The sequence below is a fragment of the Notamacropus eugenii genome, chromosome 3, assembly GCF_028372415.1.
Source record: "Notamacropus eugenii isolate mMacEug1 chromosome 3, mMacEug1.pri_v2, whole genome shotgun sequence".
Lineage (NCBI taxonomy): Eukaryota > Metazoa > Chordata > Mammalia > Diprotodontia > Macropodidae > Notamacropus > Notamacropus eugenii.
The window spans coordinates 426917357-426944435 of NC_092874.1; the positions used below are offsets into that span (position 1 = coordinate 426917357).

The 27079-nt window shown below is 40.9% G+C and overlaps 1 protein-coding gene across 6 annotated transcripts in view; it reads left to right on the forward strand.

Annotated features, from left to right (window-relative positions):
- The window catches only part of MGLL (monoglyceride lipase), a 155511-nt gene that overhangs the window by 108650 nt on the left and 19782 nt on the right, over nucleotides 1-27079 (forward strand). For 3 of the 6 annotated variants that reach the window (XM_072598332.1, XM_072598333.1, XM_072598331.1), the window contains exons 4-7: nucleotides 6882-7018; nucleotides 8482-8592; nucleotides 18922-18999; nucleotides 22830-22919. In XM_072598332.1, coding sequence (XP_072454433.1) covers nucleotides 6882-7018; nucleotides 8482-8592; nucleotides 18922-18999; nucleotides 22830-22919 — 416 coding nt within the window. Of the gene's footprint in view, nucleotides 1-6881; nucleotides 7019-8481; nucleotides 8593-12870; nucleotides 12880-18921; nucleotides 19000-19322; nucleotides 19391-22293; nucleotides 22301-22829; nucleotides 22920-27079 lie in introns of all 6 variants that reach the window. The other 3 variants (XM_072598335.1, XM_072598334.1, XM_072598337.1) reach the window with 2 other exon arrangements.

Genomic DNA, 27079 nt, shown 5'->3' on the forward strand with positions numbered 1-27079 from the left:
TCACTATCAGGTGACAGAAGGATGAACTACTCAGCTCCTATTTTGCTTTTTAATTTCCTAGCAAGGAGAAAGGTCTTTGTTGAGCAAAAGAGGAAATTGATGAAGATAAGTCAGGAGATTGAAAGAGAACATCAAGTCATCAGTCAATGAGTAAGCTTTTATTAAACTCCTACTGTGTTAGTCAACAGGAAATTTATTAAGTGCTTACTATGTGCCAGGCACTGTGCTGTTTGACGGAGATTTAAGGAAACACAAAAACATGGCCCTTGACCTGGAAGAACTCACATTCTAAGTGGAGAGAGAATGTGATATGTACAGTGTAAGTGGGAAGGAATATCAGAAGGAAAAAGGAACTAGGAAAGTTTGTGGGAGTTGGGAGGTGAACACCTGGAAAATCTTCTTACAGAAGGTAAGATTTAAGTTGAGTCTTGAAGGAAGCCAGCAGAGGCAGGAGGTGAAAGTAAGGAGAGAAAGCATGTCCAAAGGCATGGAGGTGGAGATGTTATATGAGAGGAACATGGAGTACATGAGGACAGGATGGTGCTTGTGCGAGTGGAGTGAAAAGGAGATGTTATGAAGATAGTAATGACAAGATTTGTCCTGGGCCTTAGTTTTCTGATCTGCAAAATGAGGGGATTGGACTAGATGCCTCTTAAGTCCCTTCCAGATTTAAATTTATAATGCTATGATCACAGAACTTGGAGCTGGAAGGGACCTCACAAATCATCTCCTCCCTTTCCTCATTTTAAAGACAGAGAAACTCAGCCCCAGAAAGGGTAGATTACCCGACCAGTATCTCTCTACTGGTAGTTAATAACACAAACAAGATATGAACCTAGATCAGAGGACCCCAAGTCCGATATTCTTTCCATCACACTGCACTACCTGAATCCTCAATACAAAGTCGTCCAGAATTCACTCATAGACAATACAACTGGACTATTTTCTCAGGCAAGTTTCTTGGCTTCTTATGCTGGCTAATTGTGACATCTAGGACCAGAGCATGCTGAGGGAAGTCAGCCCTAATGATGGTGTCATCCTTGATTGTCCTCTGTCTTTAAAGTCTTCCCTTCCTCCCCATCTTTCCCCCATACATCTTCCCTTTGGGATCATCCAGTTAGGACTTCTCTTGCTCAAGGGATTAATTAATAAGAACCCACCAAGAAATGGGACCTACTCTGGCCCCTACATTCTTTGGTCCAGATTATCAAGCCTTATGTGGATGAACTGCAAATTAATGTCAGAGGAAGTCCAAATGATGGTTTGGGGGAAGAGGAAAAAAGGTTTCATTCTGAAGCAGATCTGTGCTTATTCCTTGTGCTTTCATCCATTCACTGAATCCATCAATCAAGAAATATTTATTGAGTACCTACTGTGTGCTAGACACTTTGCTAAAACTTATATGGTTCTATTTTCATTAAATATGTATTAAAACTACAAAATGGTACCACCAATTGTCATATCAGCAGACCTGCCAAAAGTGCAAAATCATATGATGAGTGCAAATTAGTCTCAGCATGAAATGCCTAGTTGAATTCATCAAGAATTCCACTTCAGGCATGAGGTGGTTTCGGGTGGAAAGGAGCGCAGTGAGAAGCAAAACATGGGGGTTATATTTTCACTTCACTGCCATCCTTTTTGAAAGTCAGCGTGGTGTGATGGATAAGATCTCAGGAAGACCTGGATACAAGGGCAACCTGGGTAACATAGAAAAGCCATGTCATATCTTAGTGCCTCAGACTCTAAAATGAAGGTGAATTGCCAATCTGTATTAATGAAAGGAGTTTCCTTATCTTGAGTTCTCTGTACCATTATAATCACAAGTCCAAAAAAAAGTCTTATTTAAATGCAGATTTCCCTTCATCTCTCAAATATCCAAAACCTCCCTCCTCCATTCAGCATTTCATCATTCTTTATAACATCTCTTATTTCATCATCATTTTCATTTTTTGAAAGAAAGCCCAAGATCCCATGATTCTGGATCCCTAGTGCTGAGAACACTTCTTTCTTACCATTTCTTTCTTTGTAAGGGATGGGACAAATACAGGGAAAAGTATAAGTGAATAAGATAGGAGAAAATATACAATTAACCATCATGACTACGAATGTGAATGGAATGAACTCACCCATAAAACAAAAGAGGATTATGTTTATAAGGAATACATTTGAAATGTAAAGATTCACACAGAGTTCAAATAAAGGGCTGGAGCAAAATCTATTATGTTTTAGCTGAACTGAAAAAGGATAGCAATCATAATCTCACACAAGGTAACAGCAGAAATACATTTGATTAAAAACTACATTAAACTTAAAAGCACCACAGACAATAAAATAATATCAGAGCTTAATATATAGCGTATGGCATCTCTTGCATCAACTGAGGCAGAGGAAAGTGAATTGTGAAGATAAACAACTTTGAAAGACTCAAAAATGCTGATCAGTTAAAAGGCCAACTTTGATTCTAGATGAAACATGCTGCCTACTTCATAATAGAGCAGTAATGGATTCAAGGTGCAGAATAAAACACACATTTTTGAACATGGTTAATATGGGAATTTGTTTTACTTGACTGAAATTTTATTGCAAGAGTTTTGTTTTTATTTTTAATGAAAGGTGGAAGGTTAGAGAGAGACAAGGGATAACATTCTCCTTACCCCAAATCCTCGCCTGACCCCCCGCCCCCATCAAAAGAGAAGAGAATGGAAGAAGGAATCACAGACAAACAGGGCAGCTTTGCAAATTATGTATTGAATTAATCATGTACTTAAAAAGAAAAGCAAGCTCTCTATAATAGAGATTCACAGTTTCATGTGCAATCTTCTTCTGTTCTATAACATATATGGAAATGCTTATTTAAATTGGTATTTGTTAAGTTCAGAATAAAAATAAATAAATTTTTTTCAAAAGAAAGTTACTTGTTGGTACTCAGACTTTGAGGCTGAGAGAGTAGGACCAGCAAAATTTGGTCAAAGTCTAAGACCTGTGATAGTGCTAAGTTAGTAGTTGTTTAAAACAAGGTACAGAAATTTTCCTATTGCTCATATAGAACTAAAGTTACCTTCAGTGGAAAGAGTGTTGGGTCTGGTGTCAAAGACCTGGGTTCAAATTAGGGCTCAGTCACTTACTAACCATGTACCCTTATGCAAGTAATATCCCCTCTCTAGATTTTAGTTCCTTCATATATAAAATGACTACATAATCTCTAAGGTTCTGTTGAGTTTTTAATCCTATGATCCTAAATTCAGTCTCTACCATGGTCTATTAAGCTTGTGACTTTATGTAAATCATTTCTCTCTCTGGGTCTCATTTTCCTCAAATGTAAAATGTTGAAGTTGGATTAAATTATCTGTGAGGCCGCCTGTAGTTCTTAACTTTATGAATTATTTGAGTTAGATTTAGCTTGCATGATTAAAACTATAACAAAGTGACATAGTCATTGTAACAACTATAAGAGAATGAGGATGTTTCCTCTCCTACCTTCTAACTCATTCTTCCAAAGCAGGTGTTCTTAGGTGTATCATAGACCTCCCTAGCAGTCTGGTAAGCATTGGTTTTAGAGGTATAAAATAAAATGCATATCATTACAGTGGAAACAGAATGTATTGAAATATTGGAGAGAAAGGTGTGGAGGGTATTTATATAGACTACACATTGAGAACCCTGGGCTAGAAATATCTTTTAACCCTTCATGTGGTTTATTTGTTTTTCTGCCAATAATGATAATAGTGTTTCCTCCCTCTGGGGGTATCATGTGATTTAGTGAATAACTCTCTAAGATCTCTGAATAAATGATTTTGAAGAAAGGGATGATTTCTCCCAGACGTTGCTCCTGTTCACCAAAATCTCTCTCTCCATTCTCATATTCTGGTTTTTGAACCATCCGATCAACTGGCTTTCTCCAGTGGCACCAGGAGGCAGCCACAGCCTCATTGTTTCTATAGCAACTAATGTACTTCAAAGAGGGGAGAGTAGAGGGAGATGACAAAGAGGACAAGGAAAAGCACAAATAGGTGACATTAAGAAAAAATAAGAAACCTCTGAGTAGGACAGAGGCTGGCCTAGTTTTATCGATGCCCACTTCTTTGGGAAGACTTCTCTCCAACACACTTGCCCTTTTTTTAAACATATATGTATTTTTAGCTTCATCTAAAGCTGCCCAGTGAGCGGGCAGAACTGAGTCCTCTCCTGGTGAGAGGTTAATGTCATAACAGGACTGTTGGGAATAAGGAAAGGGGAAGATTCAAGGTAATTATGACTGTTGTCTCATCATCATCATCATCATCATCATAGTCTTATACTTCAAAAAATCCATCACTTCATCACCCCACCACGCACTTCCTGATTGCTGTCTGGATAACTCATCCCTTAGTGGCCAATCGCTTTGGCAATGAACCTTGTTGAGCTGATTCCTGATTCACATTCTGATCGTCAAATCACACACCCACCATCTGTTACTTGGCCATTACTCAAGCCTTTGCAGCTGGAGAGGACCTGTCAGAGTTTGTTTCTTTGGTAAAACTTTTCAGGTGACCCAGAGTCATAACCATGCCATGAAGTGATGGGAAACTAGGACTTAAGTAGGAAGCCGTGATATTATTATTAATTATTATTATGTTGTGCTGTGCTTGTGGTTTCACTGGGATAGAGAGCTCCTGAGGAGGTCTTCCTTCTACCAATGCAGACTGGCACTTTCTCTATAATTTCTTGTCCTACTGAGTTGCCTAGGACACTGAGCCAGCAGATGTTAGAGGTGGGATCAGAATGCAGGCATTCCTGACTCCAAGGCTAACTCTTTGTCTGCTATGCTATGTTGACAAAAATAACCACATTCCAGTGTCTCACTTTGGTATGAAGGTCACCTTAGCTCTCTGAAGGTTGTGCCACTCTGGAAAGGCATTGAATGTGAGTCTGATAGTAAACTGGATGCCCGTTTGCTGAGGACCAGATCAGCTAACCTCAGAGAGAGCCATTATCAGGATGTCCACAGAGTGATGAAATCTTTAGCCACAACTCTTCAATAACAGTGCCTCTGAGAGAGAGCATGAGACTTGAAAGAGTACTAGTGGGGGCAGCTAAGTGGTTGTAACAGCAAGTACCCTAGCATACCCAGGATGACCTGCTAGTACAGGTTCTTGGATCTGCCTTACTAGGAAAGAAAGCTGTTTAACGGGTCAACAATCTTTTTAAATTATATTCATTAGTTCAGGGGGAAAGTCAGCATTCTGAACTTCAGAGAAAACATAAGCAGAGAAACGTGTATTTGTCCTTCCTTGCCGAAGAAGACCATGCCATCAGAGAAATGATGACATGACTTGCACTTGACTTTGTTTTGAGTGAGGGAGGGCTCTGCAGGTCACCAGCCTCACTTCTCCTCCAGAGACATCTGAATGCAGTGACCAGATATTCATCAAGATGACTGGAGATGACCCAGGATGAGGCAATTGGGGTTAAGTGACTTGCCCAAGGTCACACAGCTAGTGAGTGTCAAGTGTCTGAGGTGAGATTTGAACTCAGGTCCTCCTGACTCCTGCCCTGGTGCTCTACCCACTGCACCACCTAGCTGCCCCAAGTGGAGGAATAAAGACCAATAGACAGGACACTACTGCCTGAATCAAAGCAATATTGCTATACATTTTACATATATCCCTGGATCAAAAGAGTCTTTATATCTGAGCAGTCAGGGAGCTCTGAACATATGACCACTGAGTTTCCACCAGGAAATCACGAGATCCTTCTCATAAGCAAGCCCCCAAAGAAAAACCTTACCTCAGAGTATATATACACTTCTCAGAGCCACAGGGCATCACAATCCTTGTGACTCAGATGCCTAATTAGAAATTAGTAAAATGTGTGAAAGCCTTCCTACAAGCAAGTCTCCCCTAAGCATGCTTTCCTTAATGGGCTCCACCTGAGACCTATAAATGGGTAGGGAAGATCTTAAATCCTATTAACACTACAGTGGTGCAGTATATGGAGCATCAGCCCTGGAGTCAGAAGGATCTGAGTTCAAATTCAGCCTTAGACACTTACTAGTTGTATGACCCTGGGTAAGTCACTTAACCCAATTGCCAGGGAGGAAGGGAGAAAGAAAGGAAGGAAAAGCACTGGTTTGGAAATCAGAGGACCTAAGTTTAAATCTCTTTCACCTGCTATCTGTGTGGCCTTGAGCCTTTCTGCACTTCACTTCTTTATCTGTTGATAAAGTGCACAGATAAAGTGCTAGGCCTGGAGATACAAAGAGCTGAGTTCAGATCTAGCCTCAGACACTAACTAGCTGTTCAGTCTTCAGCAAGTCACTTAACCTCTATCTGTCTCAGTTTCATCAAATGTAAAGTGAACATCCTAATAGCATCTACCTCCTAAAGTTGTTGTCAAGATTAAATGAGATAATATGTAAAGTATCTGGCACATAGTTAGACACTTAATAAGTGCTTCCTTCCTCTCTTCCCTCCACCCTTCTCTTTCTTCACCTTCCCCTCTCCCTCCCTCCCTTCCTTCCTTTCTTCCATCCTTCCTTCCTTCTTACCTTCCTTCTTCCTTTCCTAGATCTAAGATCCTCTAACCACCTCCTAAAGTCTAGAGGGTTATTCTCTTGTGTTGGTGGAAGGGGTTCTTACATATACAGAACCACAAATTCTTAGTGTATTGAGACAGGCATGCTTTGTTCACTGTTAACCTATTTTTCTTTTTTCGTCATATCAGCAGGCAGAAAATGTTTTTAAGAACCTCTTCTTTGCTTATTATTCACCTGTTTGCTTATTATTCAGTGAGGAAACCATTGGAGAATCCTATTCCTACCACAATCCATGGAAGGGCTGCTCTGCTTTCCACAGAGTTTCATGAGACTCAGCTGTGCTCCACTTTATTCCCTTTCCTTTTAGTTGGCCATGGACAGAGCGAAGGGGAGAGGATGATCGTGTCTGATTTCCATGTTTTCGTCAGGGATGTGTTCCAGCATGTGGATCTCATGCAAAAAGATCACCCTGGGCTTCCCATCTTCCTTCTGGGGCATTCCATGGTGAGCAGATTCTGATATGATGATAATGATAGATGGATGTATAGAATAAGATGGAGCCCTTTAGGGTTCACAAAGTACTTTATATCTGCTATTTCACAATTTCTAATAGCTACCCCTTTTCTCCAGCAGAGCATAGGAATTAAGGAAAGATTAGGGATAGATGAACTTGCAGTCAGGGGATCTGAGTCCATATTCTTTGTAACTAGGAGAAAGTCAGTTAACCTCCACAGATGCCAGTTTCTTCATCTGTAAGATAAGGGACTAGATGGCCTCTCTACCTCCTATCAGTTCTAAATCTGTGATTTTGTGCTCATAGGAGCTCCTAGACTCCAGTAGCCTTGTATGGGGAAACAAAATGGTTGAGAGAATGGAGTAGAAAGGGAGGGGCCTTGCCTTCTTGCCCAAAAGTCTCTCCTCCTGGCTTGTACAGCTCTCTTTGTATCCTGAGTATTTCGTGTTCCCAGAGAGTTTAATGCTTGTAAGTCAGTGCCAGATTCACAGCCCTGGAGACCAGAGTCCTGGCTATGGAAGGAGAAGAGGATTTTAATGTCTGGCTTATTTATCTTGAGTGAAGAAACTGCAGATGAGGTTGCCAGCAAATATTCACTGAGGTGGGATGATTTGGTTGTTTGGGGATAATCAGATCATTTTTTAAAAAAACAGTTTTGGTTCTACCAAGTCACCCAAGGCTCTCAAGTAGTAATCAGATAATACTTTCTGATCACTATAGACCAGAAAGGAAAAGTATCTCGATTAAAAAGAGAGGATTAAATGTGGCAATTGTTTTTAATCTGGCAGTTGTGGAATTGCCCAGTAGAAGTGGAAACTAGAAATAAAGGGACCATTTGTAGAAACTTTTCAGATTTGATCCAAGGAGACCTTTGGACCAGTAGAAAGCCCTTGACACATTATAAATGTACATTACACTTTAAAATCCTGTGCCAGTTACCAAATGCCTGTCCCTTGGAATCCTCTTTCCATTTCATCAGACAAACTGGGCATTGGTCCTTTAGTAGCAGGAAATTCATCAAGTGTTTTCCTTGGGAACTAAGCTTCTGTGATCTTTACTAAGCAAGCAATGTAAGCACCACCCTTTTCTGATCTGATTACTAAAAATCTCACACCGCCCTGACTGGGTCCATGCCAGCTTTGGGCTAGAAATAAAGTGTAAATGTGTTATTGTTTAACTTGCAGCCCACAAGCAAGAATTTTATTTATATCTCTCTGAAATGTTTGCTCTTAGAAAACCCAGAGGGAAAAAAACATGTTTGTAATAAAGTAATTGTAGTCTTAGTTTATCCAACATTCCACAGCTTCCAGTAGAAGGTAATGTCCTTCGTCCAGTGTTCTTGGCAAACGCTGTAATTTAGGTTAGAGGTGTCATGAACGTTACTCCTTTGAAACATTGCCTGTTGCCTAAAACAGGTGAGCAGCTCATGGTGTCTGATAACTTCTCATTTCAGGGAGGAGCCATTGCCATCCTAACTGCTTCCGAGAGACCAAGTAGTTTTTCTGGGATGGTGTTAATTTCACCGTTGGTGGTCGCCAGCCCAGAATCAGCAACAACTTTCAAGGTAAAAGAATGTTTGGTTCAGTAAAACATTATTGCAGGTTCATGGAGTAATTGAAAAATATCTTTGTAGTTCATATTTGCTTTGATTTTATATGTAGTTATAGATTTGCTCACTATCAATTGTTGCTACTATGATGCTGGGATATCTAAAGCAAAATAAGTTTTTCAAAGACTAAAGAAAAATTATTTTCTGGTTCCTATTTTTTTAAGAAAAAGAACACTGTGCTAGATTACTTACTGTATTAGCGATTACCAACAAGTTAAGTGCAAACACCAAACTCTTTCTTTAGGAAGGGAGAAGGAAACAAACATTTATCAAGTGCCTACTATGAGCTGGGCATTGTATTAAATGCTTTACACGTTTTTATCTCATTTGATTCTCACACCAACCCTGGAAGGTAGGTAATACTGTTCTTTCCATTTTACAGTTGAAGAAACTAAGGCAGACAGAATTGCAGTGAGTTGCCCAGGGTCATATAACTAATAAGTATCTGAAGTTAGATTTGAACTCAATTCTTCCTGACTAGATTCAGCATTCTGTCCATTATGCCACCTAGCCATCTCAATTTAACATATATAGTGAGAGTCGGGTGAGTCATAGAGGATGAACAGCTGCTGACCTCGCTGACATCTACCAGCTATGTAACCACGGAATAATCACTATGTAACCTTCCAGCACCCTAGCACAGTAAGAGCTTAATAAATGCTTTATCTATGTATCTAAGAATATATGTTCTGGAGCAATCGCCAATCTCACCAAGAGTTCTTAAACCAATGAAATTACAGATCTAGTCATTTGAAGATACACATGTTTATATATACATACATCTGTGCTAAAGATGAAGTAAAGAATTTCTACAAAGAATTGAACGAGACCTTACAAACTAAATCAATATGAATTGTAATACTCTATAACTTTGATGCAGGTAGGAAAATGTGAAGATATCAAGAAATAAGTGAGAAAGCATGCTTTAGGAAAAAAAGAATTAGAGCAACTAAAGGCATATAGACCATATAGAAGCTTTATTCCGTTGTGTTATTCACTTTGAGGATCCACTCCAAGGCATCTGACCATCTCCCACTTCACCCTGCTTTTCCATTTCGTTTTATATGTTGTTTTCCACATTAGAATTTAATCTCCTTGATGGTAGGAACTGTCTTTTACCTTTTTGAGTTTTCCTAGTACTTAGCACTATTGCTGGCATATAGTAGATGCTTATTAACTGACTTTCATAAAAGAATTGGTAGGCTCTGGGCATGGAGCACACCAAATCATATCACTAAAAATGAAATAAATTCTCTTTCTAACCAACAGGAAAGGATTTATTATTGATGTGGCAATTATCCCTGAGTTAGTTATTTGTCACCAAATTGTCAGGGCAAAGATCAGAATTAGTCAAAATCAATTTAGTCCAATTCAGTAAACATTTATTAATCACCTATTATATGCCAGCAATGGCAGCTAGATGGCTCAGTGGAACACTGGCTTTGGAATCAGAAAGACCTGGGTTCAAATCTGACCTCAGACATTCACTATGTGACCCTGGGCAAGTCACTTAATCTTTTTTGCCTTAATTCACTGGAAAAGGAAATGGCAAACCACTCCAGTATCTTTCCCAAGAAAACCCATGGACATTTGGTCCACGGGGTCCAGAAGAGTGAGACATGACTGAACAATAACATGTTCAATACCATGTCAGGCACTGTGCTAAGCCCTGAGGAAACAGAGAGGAACAAGGCAGTCCCTGCCCTCAAGGAACTAACAACGAAGAAGAAATAATAAGAATGGGGGAAAGATATGACATATAACAGAAACAACTTAATTCTGAACTATTTGAATAAGTAATTGACGGTGAAAATTGGGAAATGGACACAAAAAAATGGTATTGACACTGATAAGGTCAATATGTCTACACAAGCTTAACTGTTGTAAATTGTTATCGCCCTGAGAAGACCAGAAATGCTCAGGAAGTGTCTTACTCAACAAGCTTTTAACTTGCCTAGGAAGTGGAGAGAGGTGACTGCAAAGGCAGTACCATTTTAGAGTGTAAATTTATTTTTAAAAAATCATGAAGAATGATAATAGATAGTTATAATCTGAATTATCTCATTAAGTAGTGAGGAACAGATACTGAAATCAGTCAGTAAATATTATTAAGTGCGTGCTATGTGCCAGGCATTCTGCTAAGTATTAGAGACACAAAGAAAGGCAAAAGATTGGCCCTTCCCTTCTGGAGCTTACATTCAGCTTAAAGAAAGCTTGTCAAGAGATCAAAGTACACAGAGTTATCCCAGGGACATTTCAAAATGAAATGGAAGGCAACACGTCAAAGAAAAATGGAAAAGATCTGTAAAGATCCATGGGACAAACTGTTTTCACCATTAAGGATAATTAAGTTTCTGTCCCAGTTATCACAGTCCCAGATTTGCTTGTTGGGGACGTAGAAATGGGACTGAGGAGAATAAAGATGGGAAAAGTGGTTCTATTGGATCAAGTATTCAATATGGTGGAGATCTATAGTGGAGAAGACACAATTGGGAGATCATCAAGGGACTGATAAGCCAGGGGACGATAACAAAAAGCATGTAAAAAGTTTTCAGTCCTTGTTAATACCCAAAAAAGTTAATAGAGAAAATATTGACGACTAACCAATATACTTGTAGAGACCATTTTTTAAAAAAAGCTTATTATGACTATGTACAAAAGGAACTCCAAGTGGATGAAGACCATCTATTGTCTAGATGTGGGAGAAATAATCTACCAATACTCTAAAGACTGCATGCCATGGCGTATTTCATTTATTAATTATATATAGCTTTTTCAGAGAATCCAATACAGACATCAAGTCTGGCCTAGACAACAAGAATCTCTTAATAAGTGGAGCAAAATGAGACTTTTTGTAATCTTGGGTGGAAAAGAATCAGGGAATGAGAAGTACGGAGCCAAATGATGAGAGGTGTACAATAGGGTGACTATATGAAGAAGTCAGGGAGATTAATCTATAAAACTTTCACAAAATTAATGGGTACATTCAAAGAGGAATCATGAAGAATTGGCAAGCTCCTCCACAGTATTCTGAGAAAAGTAAAAAAAAATCACAGGTAATGGATAATCAAAAATTACACCAACAAATAGAACAAGCCTTTCATTACTTTTCCTAGAAGCATCAGGAGTTTGCTTAGTTCCTTCAGATTAGCAAGGTTGAATCTAACCATAGGCTTTTACGGTAATGTTAACCTCTCTAGAGGCACAACAGAAAAATACAGGTCTCAGGTCTTGACTCCTCACAGTAGGTTGATAAACATTTATTAAGTGCCTACTGTGTGCCTGGCACTAGGGGTAGAAAGAAAGACAAAAGATAATCCCTAGCTTCAAGAAGGTCACCGTCTAACTCAGGAGACAACATTTGAACAACTTTGTATAAACAAGTTATATACAGGATAAACTGGAGGTAATTAACAGAGGGATTCACTAGAATTAAGGGAGATTGGAAAGCTATTACTTGTTGGGACACTGGGACAGATGGGCAATGAGTTGGATCCAGAGCTGAACTGGAAGAGTTCAACCTCACCTTTGGGAATTAGCAAAGCTTCTTGAATGACTTCAAACTTCCCATGGAAGCAAAGGCTCACCTTGTAAATAGCACATTCTACAATTTCAGTGTATGGCAGCAAGTAGAACACAGTAGATTTCAAAGAATTAAAAATGATTATTGAAAAAATGGCATTATATGAGGAGATTCATGGGACATGTGAGGAGGTTACATCATGTAACCCATGAAGAACGTCGAAGAATAAGACGATGAAAGGATGTCAACAGCAAGACATGTGACAGAAACAAAAGTTAGGCTGCTCTTGTGGCCAAGGCAAGGGATGATGAGTGTGTAACCATTATTACACTGGCATCCTCCCAATGTCGGAAGAAAGAGAGGAAGGCCTTTAGCATATTGAGTAGACACTCACGACAAACTTATGGGAGGACCTGGCCAAGATCACACACAAAATGGACAGGTGTGGAGGGCTATATCTAACATTGGAGGGAACTCCTAACCTGATATGATCAGCAAGCCCTTTGAGTACTACAGTTTAGAGTAGGAGCTATATGTCTCTGTAGGCACTATGCAGTGTAGCTGCAGCAAATATAACTGACTGGAGTATATGTTATCCATATTCCTTATAGAAGGCAACTTATCTGGATCCTCAAATTGGAACTATGGGATGCTACATGGGATTCTATTGCAATCATGAAAAGACATATGAAAACTCCAAAGGAGATAAGGAATACAGAGTTGGGATGGGCCAGGCCCAAAAGCAGGAATCAGCTGCCATCAGTCACTTTGCAGAAATGGCGCAGGAAATCTCCTTGTCTTTGAGTACATCAATGGATTTATGACTTTCTCAGTGCTGAAATGCCTTCCAGTAATATAAACTACAACACTTCCCTGCTTGTGGGTACACTAGGAATTTCATGGCTGAGAGATTTTAGATGTGTTAACGCTTTCCAAAGACCAAATATTGCACTGGAGCCTCAGGGTCCATGCAGTGGGATCTGATTGTATGTGAAAGGAGGTTATGACAAGGTCATAATGCTTGCAGTTATCAGCAAGGCCCTAAGGCAAACCTGCCTTATACTACGTTCTGTGCTAAAGTAATTAGTGTTAAAATGAGACCCTGATGTAGAGGGTGTCAGTTATATGCGTCAAATCTGGATTTTCCAGTTCAAGTGAAAGGAACTGGGAAAAAAATGGACACGGTCCTGATAATCTCACACTTTTATTGAAGAACAAAAAGAATTGTCATGTTATCTGAAGGAGTATTTCCTTTTAATTTTGTGCCATTTTAAAAGAATCACTAATAACTTACAAAAATGTACTTTATATTAGTACTAGGTTAAACACATTGATACATTGGGCATTGATGGGCTTTTGTGTGACTTAGGCCCAGTCACTTTCCCTCTCTAGGTCTCAGTTTTCTATATATAAAATAAGAGAGATTAACTAGATGTTCTCTGAGTTCTCTTCCAGCTCTAGTCTACTATGGCTCCATCAAGTCCTTTCTCAGTTTCCTATAGATGCTGTTGTCCTTCATAGTTATAGGTAATGGAATATGAAGACAGTGTGGTGTAGTGAACAGAGCCCTTGAAGTCCTCTTGAAGTCAAGGAGATCTGGGGCCAGGTCCTTCTTCAGATATTTCTCAGCTGTCCAATCCTTGATAAATCCTTAAACCTAAGACTTGGTTTCTTCTCCTGTGAAATGGGGGTGATTACAGCACCTACCTCACAGGGTTTTTATGAGAATAAAATGAGATAGAATTTATAAAGTTCTTTTCATATCTTAAAAAATATAGATATAGCTATACATACACACATGTATGCTAACCTATTATTATTAATCATGACAGTGATGATGGTGGTGCTGACAATGATGAAAAAAGTGGCATGGCATGATTATATATAAAGACCTGGGTTCAAAATCAGCCTCTCACACATAGTGTCTATAGGACCCTGAGCTTAAACTCCAAGAGGTCTAGGCAACTAGAAGTCTCTTCATATACAGAGAAAGTATTGCCCTGTATTGGTAGAGGAAATCAATCACTGGGAGCTTTCTACACTGATGAAATCATAAAAATGGCAAACATGTTAACAACAACAATTATAAACATTTTTTAGTACTTTTATCAAAATGAAAATTTTTGTATACCCAGAGAAAATCCAAGAGGTCCAAAATATATCATTTTTCTCACTCTAAAAATCTAGCGGTTCTTGTAGGTAGTTCTGGTTTCTCAAATGTCAGCAATTGCCCTAATTAACCCCCTACTCAGAAGCCTGCAATGGCACTTCTTGCCTACTGAATACAGCCCAGAATCCTTAGCTAGGAATCCAGGACCCTTCATGATCTGGCCCCAGTACACCATTCTAGCTTTATTCTCCACAGCTGTATTCAGTAGGGTCTTTTGTAAGGACAGGGTGGGTTCAAAATCACCTCACCTCATTTTATCCTTAATACCTTAACTAGGTAAGAACTTGTCTCAGGGAATCAATCAGTCTTTAGTCTAAGGGTAAAAATGTCCTTCAAACAAGAAGCATGTTTTGTATAGTCCAAGGAAACTTGGCCATTCCCCAAGAGTCATATAGAAATTACAAAACTAGCTGGAACTAGATTCATTTAAAAGGCTGAAATAAGCATGGTGTTCAGCCAAACCTCTTGAGAAAGAAGTGCTTGGAGGTGGGGAAGGAGATCTCTCAGGAGAGGGCTGGCTGGTACAGAGAATTTTGAAGCTTCCTATCAGTTTCCTCACCTTAGCTTCAAAGTGCCTACGTTGGGATCCAAGGAAGATCAGTACAGATCTGCCAGGCTTAAGGGAAACTTCTTGAGCATCTGACAAATGGGATCCAGACCTGTGAGTTACCCTCTTGCCACATTTGCTCACCTCCCTGTGGCCTTGGTACTTTTGGGAAATTGGCATAGACTTTTGGTAGATTTTTGTACTCATTGTTCTTATTTGTACTTCCTTAATAAATACTTCTTTCTAAAAGCTACTTAAATCAAGCTGACTAAATTGATTTTCAGCTGATAATCTTGGGAGGGGACACTCTGGTGGGGCACTAGAGAGTCACCCCTGATTCTTTGGGGGACCCACAGAACCCTGAAGGAGAGATAATAGCTAAGTTGTGAGTACCTGGCTAGTCAGTAGGAATGGGGAGTTGAATTAAAGATCCTCAAGGCTTATATTGGCTGCTAACTATAGCCAAACTGGATTAATGATCTTCCCTAGCCTTGCTTTCAAGGATCTTAAAAATCTCGCCTAATCTCCCTTCTTTGGTAGAAACAGAAACAAGTTAGTGGCAAGTTAGTGGAAGTTAGATTAATGGAAGAGCTAGAACCTGGACCCCTGGACTTCTTAACTCCTGCAATGTCCACAGTGCTGCCCAAATCAGATTAAAATGTAATTGAGAAACGTTTAACAAAATAAATAAAAATGGGGTAGGACATAGATAACATTTATGTAGTTTTGTAAGACAATATATGGCCTGCAGAGATCCTTGTATAAGGTTTAATCATTCTTGTTTATGTATGAGTTTGACACCATTGTGTTAGAGCACTAAACAAACAGTAAAGCAATAGCTAGGGGGCGCCATAGTGCATAGAACGCTAGACCTGGAGTCAGGAAGACTCATCTTCCTGAGTTCAACTCCAGCCTTAGACATTTATTAGCTGTGTGTCCCTGGACAAGTCACTTATACCTGTTGCCTCAGTTTCCTCATCTGTAAAATGAGCTGAAGAAAGGAAATGGCAAATCCCTCCAATATCTTTACCCCAAATGGGGTGCCAAAGAGTCAGGCACAATTGAACAACACCAGCAACAAAAAGCCATTTTTTCCCACCCACCCTCCAGCTCCACCTACCAAACATAGTCTGAATAATAACCCAATCCCTTTCATATACATCCATGTTTAGTACAGAAAACGAATATATTTTATGCAACTCTGAGAAGACCACATTTCACTGATCCTTCTAAACTGTAAAAGCTTAAGTTTGATTCATTGTTTTGGGGATTGTCTATATTTTAAAAAGTGATGAAGAAAATATTAATAACACAAATTAAATCTGAAGGTGTAGCATGTATACATTTAACCAATTGTTAGGCATTTATTAATAGACCCCAGATGCACTTTTTTCTCTCAGGGTCTTTAAGGAGAAGAGAAAGGCAGAATTGGAAGGGTCCTCATGGAATCCAGTTCCTTGCCTGATTCATGAATCCCTTCCACAAAATCCCCAAGTGTCAGTGATAGAGGAGCCACCATCTCCTGGGGAAACCCATTTCATTGTCAGATAGCTTCAATAAATTCTTTATATTGATCTGCCTTGCAGTGATTTCCACTCAATTCTATCTCTGTCCTCTGAAGCATTCAGTCTGCTCTTCTCCCATCAACACCCTCTGTTCCTTCAATTGCGTCTCATGTAATATGGCTTTGAGTCTTCTCACCATTCATAGGAAAAGTCTCTCCCTCATCTTTGCTAAATCTTTCCGCTCAGATGAGAGCAATCCAGGTGTTAACCTGAAAACTAGGAAATGATTCTCTAAAGTTTGTTCCTTCTTTCCTTGGTTTTAAAACATGACCTCAGGATCAGTGAGCTAGCCCTCTACCCAGAGATTGAGTCAATGAGCTTTTTTGATAAAGCAGGTTCACTCTCTGAAAGCCCCCATCAAAGCAGTATCCATATATCTCCTAAAGGTAGCAAGGACTGCATGTCTCATTTCATTCTCCTGTTCATCAAAACCATCTTCACTTATCCCCATTTACATTCCCTTTGGTCCCATCTAGAATGGTAATCTCTGTTACTTCTCCACTAAGATCTGTACCTCTGATTGTCCTTCACCCAAGAGACTTGCCAATCTATGATGCTTTTCCAGTGAATTTAGACACAGTAATCTCAGTTGACCAGCTGTGACCATGACCTTTCATCTTTGGCAGCCTCATTGTGCAACTGATTGAGACATATGAAATGTATTTTTACCTCTGGCTTTCATGAGCCTGTTTGTTTAACTTAGAGCCCAGTTTTCTAGACTACGAAGGCTATTTGAATATGATTTTGCTAAGGACTTCTCCTACTCAGTCAAGATTTAGATGTAATTTTCACAGCCCTTCTCTTTTCTTCAACTTTGTTCTCCAGGGAATGTAGCCAGACCCTTTTTCTAGCATAAACCTGTTGTGAGGCCTACATATTTAATGGATAACTGTTGTTTTGAGTCCAGGGTGTACTTTGACTTCTCCTATAACTTGGCTATCTGGTGATCCATTCCATTCAGGAAGAGTGCCAATGGAAAGATCACTGGACTGAGTCAGGAGACCTGGGTCCTAATTCTGACTCTGCCATTAATTGGTTATGTGATCCTAAGAAAATCTCTGGGTCTCAATTTCCTCATCTATCAAATGAGGGAGTATGACTAAATGATTCTGAAGGACCCTTAATTCTACATTCGACATTCTGCATTCAAATGTCTCTTTCTACCTTGACTTTACATGTTCTGAAATCCTTCCCACTCAGACACTCTGTTTTACAATCTCTTTCAATATTTTTATGATCTGAAATGTAGGATCTTCTGGTTCTGTTGTGCTCTGAAATTCTATATTCTAACATTCCTTTTAGCTCTGACATTCTATCATAGAATCACAAAGTTGGAAGAGATCTCCTAGGTGATATCACCCAACCTGCCTCTGAAAAAGAACTCATCCAGCCCTGCATGAAAATCTCCAGTTAGGGAGAACCTACTACCTGTCTCTCTCCCCCAAGATAGTTCATTCCAATGTGAAATGGCTTGAATTGTTAGGAAATTTTGGCAGCTCTTCAAAAATTTGAAGGCATCTACCATGTCCCACATCTCCCCGATGACTTCTCAGGGAGCCTTCTAGCATTGACTTTCTGTGTTTGGAGGGTCATTTCCTTTCAGGTCTAGAATTCAATGCCTGACCATCTCTCTCCCTGGGACTCAGTTTCCTGGGTGGGATTAGATAATCTCTAAGACCCCTTCCAATTCAGAGATCTTGTGACTGTCCTTTAATATAGCAGGATATATGATACTATGACTGTCGAAGGCTACAGGATCCCTTGGTACTTTGAAATCCTGAGCTTTCCATAGTTACTTTTGTAGTTTGTCCATTTATTCCTATTCATTCCATTTATAATTATAGTTATTGTAATTACCTTTTCTCATGTCAAGCCTTTCACCATCAGAGGTTTTAAAATGATCTTAGGGAGCTATTAAAACCTTTTGGATCAATAGACTTTTGCAAGTGTCTACAGTAGCTTCAACGGCATCAGGAACAAGTTAGGATGCCGTTGAATCATCATCCCAGCCCTCATCTTCTCAAACATGTAGAAGGGCTCCCACCAAACTGAAGTTTCTCACTAATCAGGAAGCTGGATTAGTTTACTCAGTCATATGTTCTATGGTTTGTGGAAATTTTTTCTTCTTCCATGGGTGACAGTCCTTTTCAGCACAAATTGGAAGAAAATAAAACATTTAGGTTCTTCTGGATGTGGTTTCATTGGGCATAATGACAGGAGTCCAATGTTTCCCCCTGAAGCTCCTGCTCTAAATGATCTCGACGTTTTCATCATCTACATTATTAATAGGTAGAGAGAATCAATGCTAGAAATGAACAGATATAATCAGGAAGATGTGTAGCCTTCCTTAGTATTTCTCTGTATTAGACCCTTATCTATCCTTATGGATAGGTTCTTTTTTCAAGGAGATAGTTACCTATTCATGGTGCTGGAAACTTGCTGAACCTGGCTTTTTGGGATTTCTCCACAACTATTCCAGGAATCATTGCAAGACTTGAAAGGAGTGTTCCATTGGGTAACAGCCAAAGCAGCTCATCGGAGTCCAGTGTTTGTCTGGGTGAGCTTCACCACCACCACCAACCTACCATTCTCCTCCCTGTCTCTCTTCCTTCTTTAAATCTGCAGCTGAGACCCTGGGAAGGGGACAGCTGTTGAATTGGGAAGTGGTGAGCCAGAAGCAGATGATTTCAGAGGAACAGCAGCTAAGGCCACTGAGTTCATTGCAGCTGCATCATGATGTGCCTGTTGAAAAACTGACAATCAATGTGGGTGGTGTCTGTTTCTCCCCCCTGCCTCTTGGTATCCTATCTTGCTGCCTTCTTCACCTCTTGGGACCTTTTGCCCCCACCTTAATTCCTTTTCTCATTCTGGGGCTCCTAGCGTCTTCTACTTGTTCTGCTTAAGTCTGGCTCCCCTCTACTTGTAGCCATTTTCTTTCTACCCAGAGTGTGATGATAATGAAAACAGATAAAACATGATGAAAATAAAAATCATAAATAGTGAGAAAAAATAGGGAAGGGGGATGCCTTTTGCATTTGACAAAAACATTCCTACTCTGGGCTAAGTTCTCCCTCCGAAAACTTGAATTTTTTTGAGGGTAAGCACTCTCTCTTATTATCATGAGGCAGCAGGAGGCACTGTTGATCGAACATTGGGCCTGGAGTTAGGAAGACCTGAGTTCAAATTCAGCCTCAGGTACTTATTAGCTATATGACCTTGGGCAGGTCACTTAACCTCTGCCTCAGGTCCTCACTTGTAAAATGGGGATCATAATAGCATCTATCTCCCAAGATTGTCATGAAGACCAAATGAGGGGATATTTGTAAAGCATGATGTCTGACTCATAGTAGGAGCTTAATAAATGTTTGTTTCCTTTCTTCCTCACTTCCTCTTATTTGGTGTGGCATATGAAATGTCCAGCACAATGGCCTGCCTGGAAAGACCCCTAACAAATACTGTAACCTCTTCATTCACACTGCCGCCATGGAGAGATGCTAGCTCTCATATACATATATAATTGAGTATGCAGTTCTTGTTGCCATGACACCAGCATTTCCCCCAGTTTTCAACTCTAAAAGCTATGGTTGTAGTTTCACTGTTATGACCTCATTCTTAAGAAAGCAGCCCTGAATCCTTTCTGCAGTTCCCCATCCCCACCCCCACCCCCACCCCCACAGGAATTGGTTCACACCAACCACTTTGGAAAGAGAGAAAATGACTTACCTATGTTGTCTTTTTCAAAACATATAGTACTTAAATGGATTCAGTGACCCATCCACCTTTTCCGTGCTGTACTATGAGTGATGCATTATCATAATTATCCCTTCTGTTTCTGCTCAAGAAAGCAATGGACCATTGAAAGCCTATCTAGTCAGAGCACCCACAAGGAGCTTGGAATGTCCCACCTAGCAGTGGGGTTGTTCGGTGCCTAATAAATCTTGGGGTGATGAAGATTCATATATCCTCACCACAGGGGATGGAGACCTCCCATTATTAATTTTGCTATAATAAAGAATTTGATGGTAGCATCTCTCTTAAGGACATTAGCTTCTTTTCTTTTCTACAAAGATCTCTTCTTTAAAAAAAAATCCAGTGGTGCAGAAATTTTCTCTGCACATAAAATGAGAGGAAGACAAGGGAGTAAGTCAATTTCATGGGAGCAGAAATGGTTTTTTTAAGCCATCATTGTCACATCCCTGCTCAATTTCCCATTTACTCTCACAAGCCAGGTGAAATTTGGTTTGGGCAGCTTCACTTCTGAACCTTAGCAGAAGCTAAGCATCACTTTAAGATTTGTTGTCATTATCATCTTTGTCCACTCACATATATTTACTATCCTTTGGCACTTTTCTTTACTAAACATTTTGGTTTTAAAAAAGGAAAGAACAATTGAGAATCGTTCATGCCTAGGTCCAAGTATATAGGTAAGTGTATATTTCTGCAAGTATTTTAGCCAGTGTCTGTGTGCCCAAGATCCAAGGGAAATCAGGTGGTGGCAAAAAAAAATGCATGTCAGAAGCTCCTCATTCTACTTTATTTTCTTGGTTGATGGATACTGATTGATGGCTCTATGTGAGATCTGAGATGCAGGGGTGGTGTTGAGGGAGGGTTACAGTTCCAGCTACCAAGCTGATAATCCCAACAAGAAATGGAGCTGGACGTAGACCCATGTGACCTAATTCCAAGGCTAGTGTGTTGTCCCCTACATCACAATGTCTTTCATGAATAAATATGTAGTCTCATTTCAAGCAGAAAATGCTGGAGATAGATTCAGATTTCAGCCATGAATAATTTTTGATTTCTCTCTAGGTGCCCCTGAAGTCCCTGATTGGGGAAAGGTTCCCTGGCTTAGTGAGGACAGCAGGTTGCCTCCAGGAGGGGGAGGGGGCTGATGACATTTGCAAAGAATTTCACTGCTCCTACTTCACTTCCCTCCTTTAAAGCTGTTCTAATTTCAGCAAAGCAGTTTCCTTTTCTCACAGCTCACTTTTGAAATAGCACCTTTCATACCCAAGAGCCTAGAAACCCTCCAGAGCCAAACACAACCTCTGTCTGAAAATTTGAACAAAATTGAACTAGAGCTAGTTCTTCTAAAACAAGAAGTGATGGAAAATGACAGTAAAAGAACAACAGTGAGATGTTGGACCTGGAGTCAGGAAGACTCATCTTTCTGTGTTCAAATCTGGCCTCAGACACTTACTGTGTGACCCCGAGCAAGTCGCTTAACCCTATTTGCTTCAATTTCCTCATCTATAAATAAGTTGGAGAAGGAAATGACAAACCAGTTATCTTCTCCAGGAAAACCCCAAATGAGGTCAAGAAGAGTTGGACACAATGGAAACGACTGAATATTGGCATCCACACGTTCTGATTAGAAAAACGTTGTCCAAAGACCAGAGATGCTCAGACCAGGGGTGGCCTAGATCAGAGGCTTGGTAGAAAGAGCGCATGACTGGATGGAAGTCCAATGTGTTCTGTGGCTTCTTTATTCTGAGTCCTAACTCCTTATGTGTAAAATGAGATTACTGGAGGCAGCAAGAGAATGGTGGGAAAAAGCACAAGATTTGAAGCCAGAGAGGAGCTGGGTTTGATGACTCCTCTACAACACACTACTTGGGTGACCTCAGACAAGCCACTTCGCTGCACTGACCCTCAGTTTTCTAATCTGTAAAATGAATGGATTAGACTAGAGGATCATTAAAGTCTCTGCCATCTCTAAGTCCTTGAGGCTGTATAGAATTGGGGGAAAAAAGGATTATCTTTTCCTGGGCCAGGATTTCAAATACAACAGCAGTAAGACTTTGGATAAGTCACTTCCTGTCTCTAAATCTCAGCTTGTCTATAAAATGAGGTGGTGGGTTGACTGGGTGACCCAATCCAGCTCTAACAATCAGTCTATGGGTATCTGATTCTGAGTGGTCTTGGGGAACCCATAGCCAATCACTGTCTTTTGCTTTTGTGTTCAGGCTCCCACTAGAAATTGATTCTCATAAAGAATACAGCTAAAGGAACCAGGCGTGGTTGTAGAATCACTGAATGACTGTGGGGAAGGCAACCACAGAAAATAAATTTAGCAAGGAGCTTGCGTGCGTGCGTGCGTGCGTGCGTGCGTGTGTGTGTGTGTGACTGCAGCAAGTCAGGCAAAATCTTCTCCTCAGCTCACCCACAGTGGCCAAGAGCCAAAGCTGGTTCGCAGCTGTGTGAATTAGAACGCGCCAAGCCCTCGAGAACATTACTTTTGGAGTGTTCAATCTCAGGACGTGAACCTGGCAGATGTTCAGCTTTGGTGGCATTTTCCACAATTTACTGTAAACTGTCACTCTGGGGATGTTTGTTCCTGCCACAATCCCACTGTTTCCTCACTCTGACTTGTTCCTTCTCACCTAGGTCCTCGCTGCAAAAGTTCTCAACCTTGTTCTCCCCAACCTGTCCCTGGGATCCATTGACTCCAATGTGATTTCCCGAAATAAGACCGAGGTGAGCTTCTTTGGAAATCCTTAATAAGGATGTCTTGTTGGTTATTAATAATGATAATAGATTAGGGTAGACAATCACCCATCTACCTCTGACTTATTGTTGACTCTGTTAAGCAATCCTCATTTGTAAAATTTCTCGCTAAGTGCTGGTGTAGAAAGAAAAAAGAAAACTGGTCCCTGCTCTCCAAGAGCTTGTATCTTGAGACAGGTAAGTAATGCCTAGAATCAGAAAGACCTGAGTTCAAATCCAGCCTCAGACACTTTCTAGTTGTGTGACCCTGACTCAGTTTACCTCAGTTTCCTCATCTATAAAGTGAGAGTAGTAATATCACTTACCTCCCTTGGTTATTGTAAGGATCAAATGAAATAATAATTGTAAACCCCCTGGCAAATAATAGGCACCATGTAAATTTTAGCTGTTATTATTAACTATTAGTGGGGAAAATACCATGTGTACCCCAGAAAGAGCATTGATTTGGAGGTTCTGGCTTCTGATCCCACCTTGGATTCTGATTACCTTTGTGAATCTAGGCAAATCACTTAAACTCCTTGAGCCTCAGTTTCCTCGTGTGTAAATGAGGGTTTTGGACTATATGACCTTCCCATCTATAATTCTGTGTACCTAGAAATATACAAAATAACTGCAGAACAGATGGAAAGTAACAAGAGGAAAGGCACTCAGCAAATATTTGTTAAGTATTAACTGTGTGCCCAGAACTGAACTAGACTCTGGAGATGCAAATACAAAGATGACAGTCCCTGCTCCTAAGAAACTTAGTTTTGTGGCAAAAACGACAGATCACATATGTACTACAGGTATACATGATTGACTCCATAGAATAAGGTCATAGAACTTATAGTCTGTCATTCAAGGACAGCATAGTGAGCTACTGTAGACATGTGGGGCAATGTTACCACATTCCATAATGGAAGGACTTCTAGGTTTAGAGCAAGAAGACCAAGGTTTGGGTTTGGGGCTTATCACTAGGTGGTCTTGGGCAAGTCACTTTATTTCTTCAGACTTATTTCCTCCATTGTTGAATGGGGAGGATTGGACTGGATAGTCTCTGAGTTTCTTTCCAGCTTGAGCTCATAGGATCCTTTTCATCTGAGCTTGAGTGAGAGACTCAAGTTTCCAGGTGGTTCAGTCTCTTGAACGTCAGCATCTTTGTGGAAGGCCATTGAACTGATATGCCCAGTTCTTCAGTGAGCATTCAGCTGTAGGCTTCGAGAATGCTAGACTTGGAATCTAGACACAGACTCAAATCTATTTAATTCCTATCTGGGTGATCATCTGCATACCAAGTCATTCCACCTGTCTTAGCCTCTGTCTCCTCATATATAAAATGGAGGTAAGAGTGTACTGTCCACCTTACCTGACCACTGTTCAAAAAGCACCTTCTGTAAATCTTGAAGGGTTGTAGAGCTGTGAGTTTGAAACATGAGGCAATTCATCCCTTTAATATTTCTGATCATTTTCAGTCTAAGCACAGCCCTATCCAATCCACTTTGGAGTTATTTAATCTCCTAGATTGGATTTATGGGAAGAGATGTTATCTTATCTACATGACTTGACTATTTTGACTATGACTGTAGCCTGGAAGAAAGGAGTCCCACCTGGAGATATTCATGATAATAGCTCTTCCTTAATAGGGAAAAATCCCTATTAAAGGCAATTATCTTAGCAACAGCGCAGATAGCACAACAAAGACAAAAGCTCCTACTCTTAGGGAGGAAGCATCCAGGTGTAGACTAAAGTTTGTTTATTTCTACACCAAAAAAAAATGTGGGTGAGATAGAAGAAAATGAAAGAGCTGTAGTCTTGCATTAAGAGGCTTGACATCTGGATTTTCCTTCCTTTTAACATCAAATGATGTTAAGGGGCAGCTGGTGGCTCAGTGCATAGGTAGCTCAGTGCATAGAGTGCTGGGTCTGGAGTCACAAAGACTCTTCTTTGTGAATTCAAATCAGATACTAGCTTTGTGACCCTGGGAAAGCCACTTAACCCTTTTTGTCTCAGTTTCTCCATCTGTAAAATGAGTTGGAGAAGGAATTAGCAAACTGCTCCAGTATCTTTGCCAAGAAAACCCCAAGTAGGGTCATGGAGAGTCAGACATGACTGAAATAACTCAACAAAGTGAAATGAAATCCAGGGCTTTGAGGCAAGCCAGAGTGGCAGCATGGTATAGTGGGTAGACCTTTGGATTCAGAGTCCCATCTCTGGCATTTATTAGCTGCTTGACCCTGGGCAAATTACTTCCTCTCTCTGAACCTTAGTTTCCTCACCTGTAAAATAAGGATAAGAGGATCATCAAATTTAGAACTAGAAGAGACCTCATTAGTCACCTAATAATCTCTTCATTTGAAAGATGAGGAAAGTGAGATCTGGAGAGAGGAAAATCCATAAGGATTCAAACCTAAGTCCTTTGACTCCATGAATTCTTAGCTTCATAGAATTTTGAGCGAAAGGGACCCTCAGTTATTAGAAGATTATGGATTTAGAGGTGGGAAGTTCATCAAACAAACAGAATTAGAACCTACTTCTCCAAACGTAGCATTCCTTCATCAACTCTAACTCAAGGGCTGTTGCAGGGAAAGAGCTTTGTAAACCTTTGAAATGTGCTTCAAAATCCGGAGGAAGAGGAGGAGGATAGTGATGATGATGATGATGGTGGTGGTAGTGGTGGTGGGGATGATGGTGGTGGTGGTGGTGGTGATAATGATGGTGGTGGTGGTGGTGATGGTGGTGGTGGTGGTGGTGGTGATGGTGGTGGTGGTGGTGATGATGGTGGTGGTGGTGGTGATGATGGTGGTGGTGGTGGTGGTGATAATGATGGTGGTGGTGATGGTGGTGGTGGTGGGGATGATGGTGGTGGTGGTAGTGGTGATAATGATGGTGGTGGTGGTGGTGATGGTGGTGGTGGTGGTGGTGGTGGTGATGGTGGTGGTGGTGGTGGTGGTGGTGATGGTGGTGGTGATGATGGTGGTGGTGGTGGTGGTGGTGATGATGATGGTGGTGGTGGTGGTGGTGATAATGATGGTGGTGGTGGTGATAATGATGGTGGTGGTGGTGGTGATGGCGGTGGTGGTGGGGATGATGATGGTGGTGGTGGTGGTGGTGGTGATGGTGGTGGTGGTGGTAGTGATGATGGTGGTGGTGGTGGTGATGATGATGGTGGTGGTGGTGGTGATGATGATGGTGGTGGTGGTGGTGGTGGTGATAATGATGGTGGTGGTGGTGGTGGTGGTGGTGATGGTGGTGGTGGTGATGATGATGGTGGTGGTGGTGGTGATGATGATGGTGGGGGTGATGGTGGTGGTGGTGGTGGTAGTGATAATGGTGGTGGTGGTGGTGATGATGATGGTGGTGGTGGTGGGGATGATCTTGGTGGTGGTGGTGGTGATGATGATGGTGGTGGTGGTGGGGATGATGGTGGTGGTGGTGGTGGTGATGATAATGGTGGTGGTGGTGGTAGAGATAATGGTGGTGGTGGTGGTGGTGGTGATAATGATGGTGGTGGTGGTGGTGATGATGATGGTGGTGGTGGTGATAATGATGGTGGTGGTGGTGGTGGTGGTGATGATGGTGGTGGTGGTGGTGATAATGATGGTGGTGGTGGTGGTGGTGATAATGGTGGTGGTGGTAGTGATAATGGTGGTGGTGGTAGTGGTGCTGCTGCTGTTAATGATGATGATGAAAGTAAAATGACAGTATTAGTGTGGCAGGCAGGTCCTGCCATCTCTCCATCAATCCCCCTCTTCCTCTTTGCTACTGCTTCATACTACTCCAGCCTTCTGGCTGGCCAGGTAAATGGTGTCATTGATTCAGAGGTCCTGATAACTTCCCCAGTTGTGAATGTGTATGAAAGCAGTGCCTGAGTAGGATGAAGAACAAGACTGGCTCAGGGCCCTCCTAGACTAGGTGGTGAGCCAATAGTGTCTCCCTTGAATGTTCTCTGACTATCTTTGAAGTGAACAAAGACAGGACGAGGAACACATCCCAGGGTTTTCAGCCTGAGCACCAGGTCATGATATGGCTCGTTCAGGTAAGAACTCATCCCTCTTTCCCTAAACAAACCATTACTGTAGCCAGACTTCCCAAAGACCATAGGAATGACAACTGGAGGACGTGCTTCTCCAACTCACTTCCTACAGTGAAGC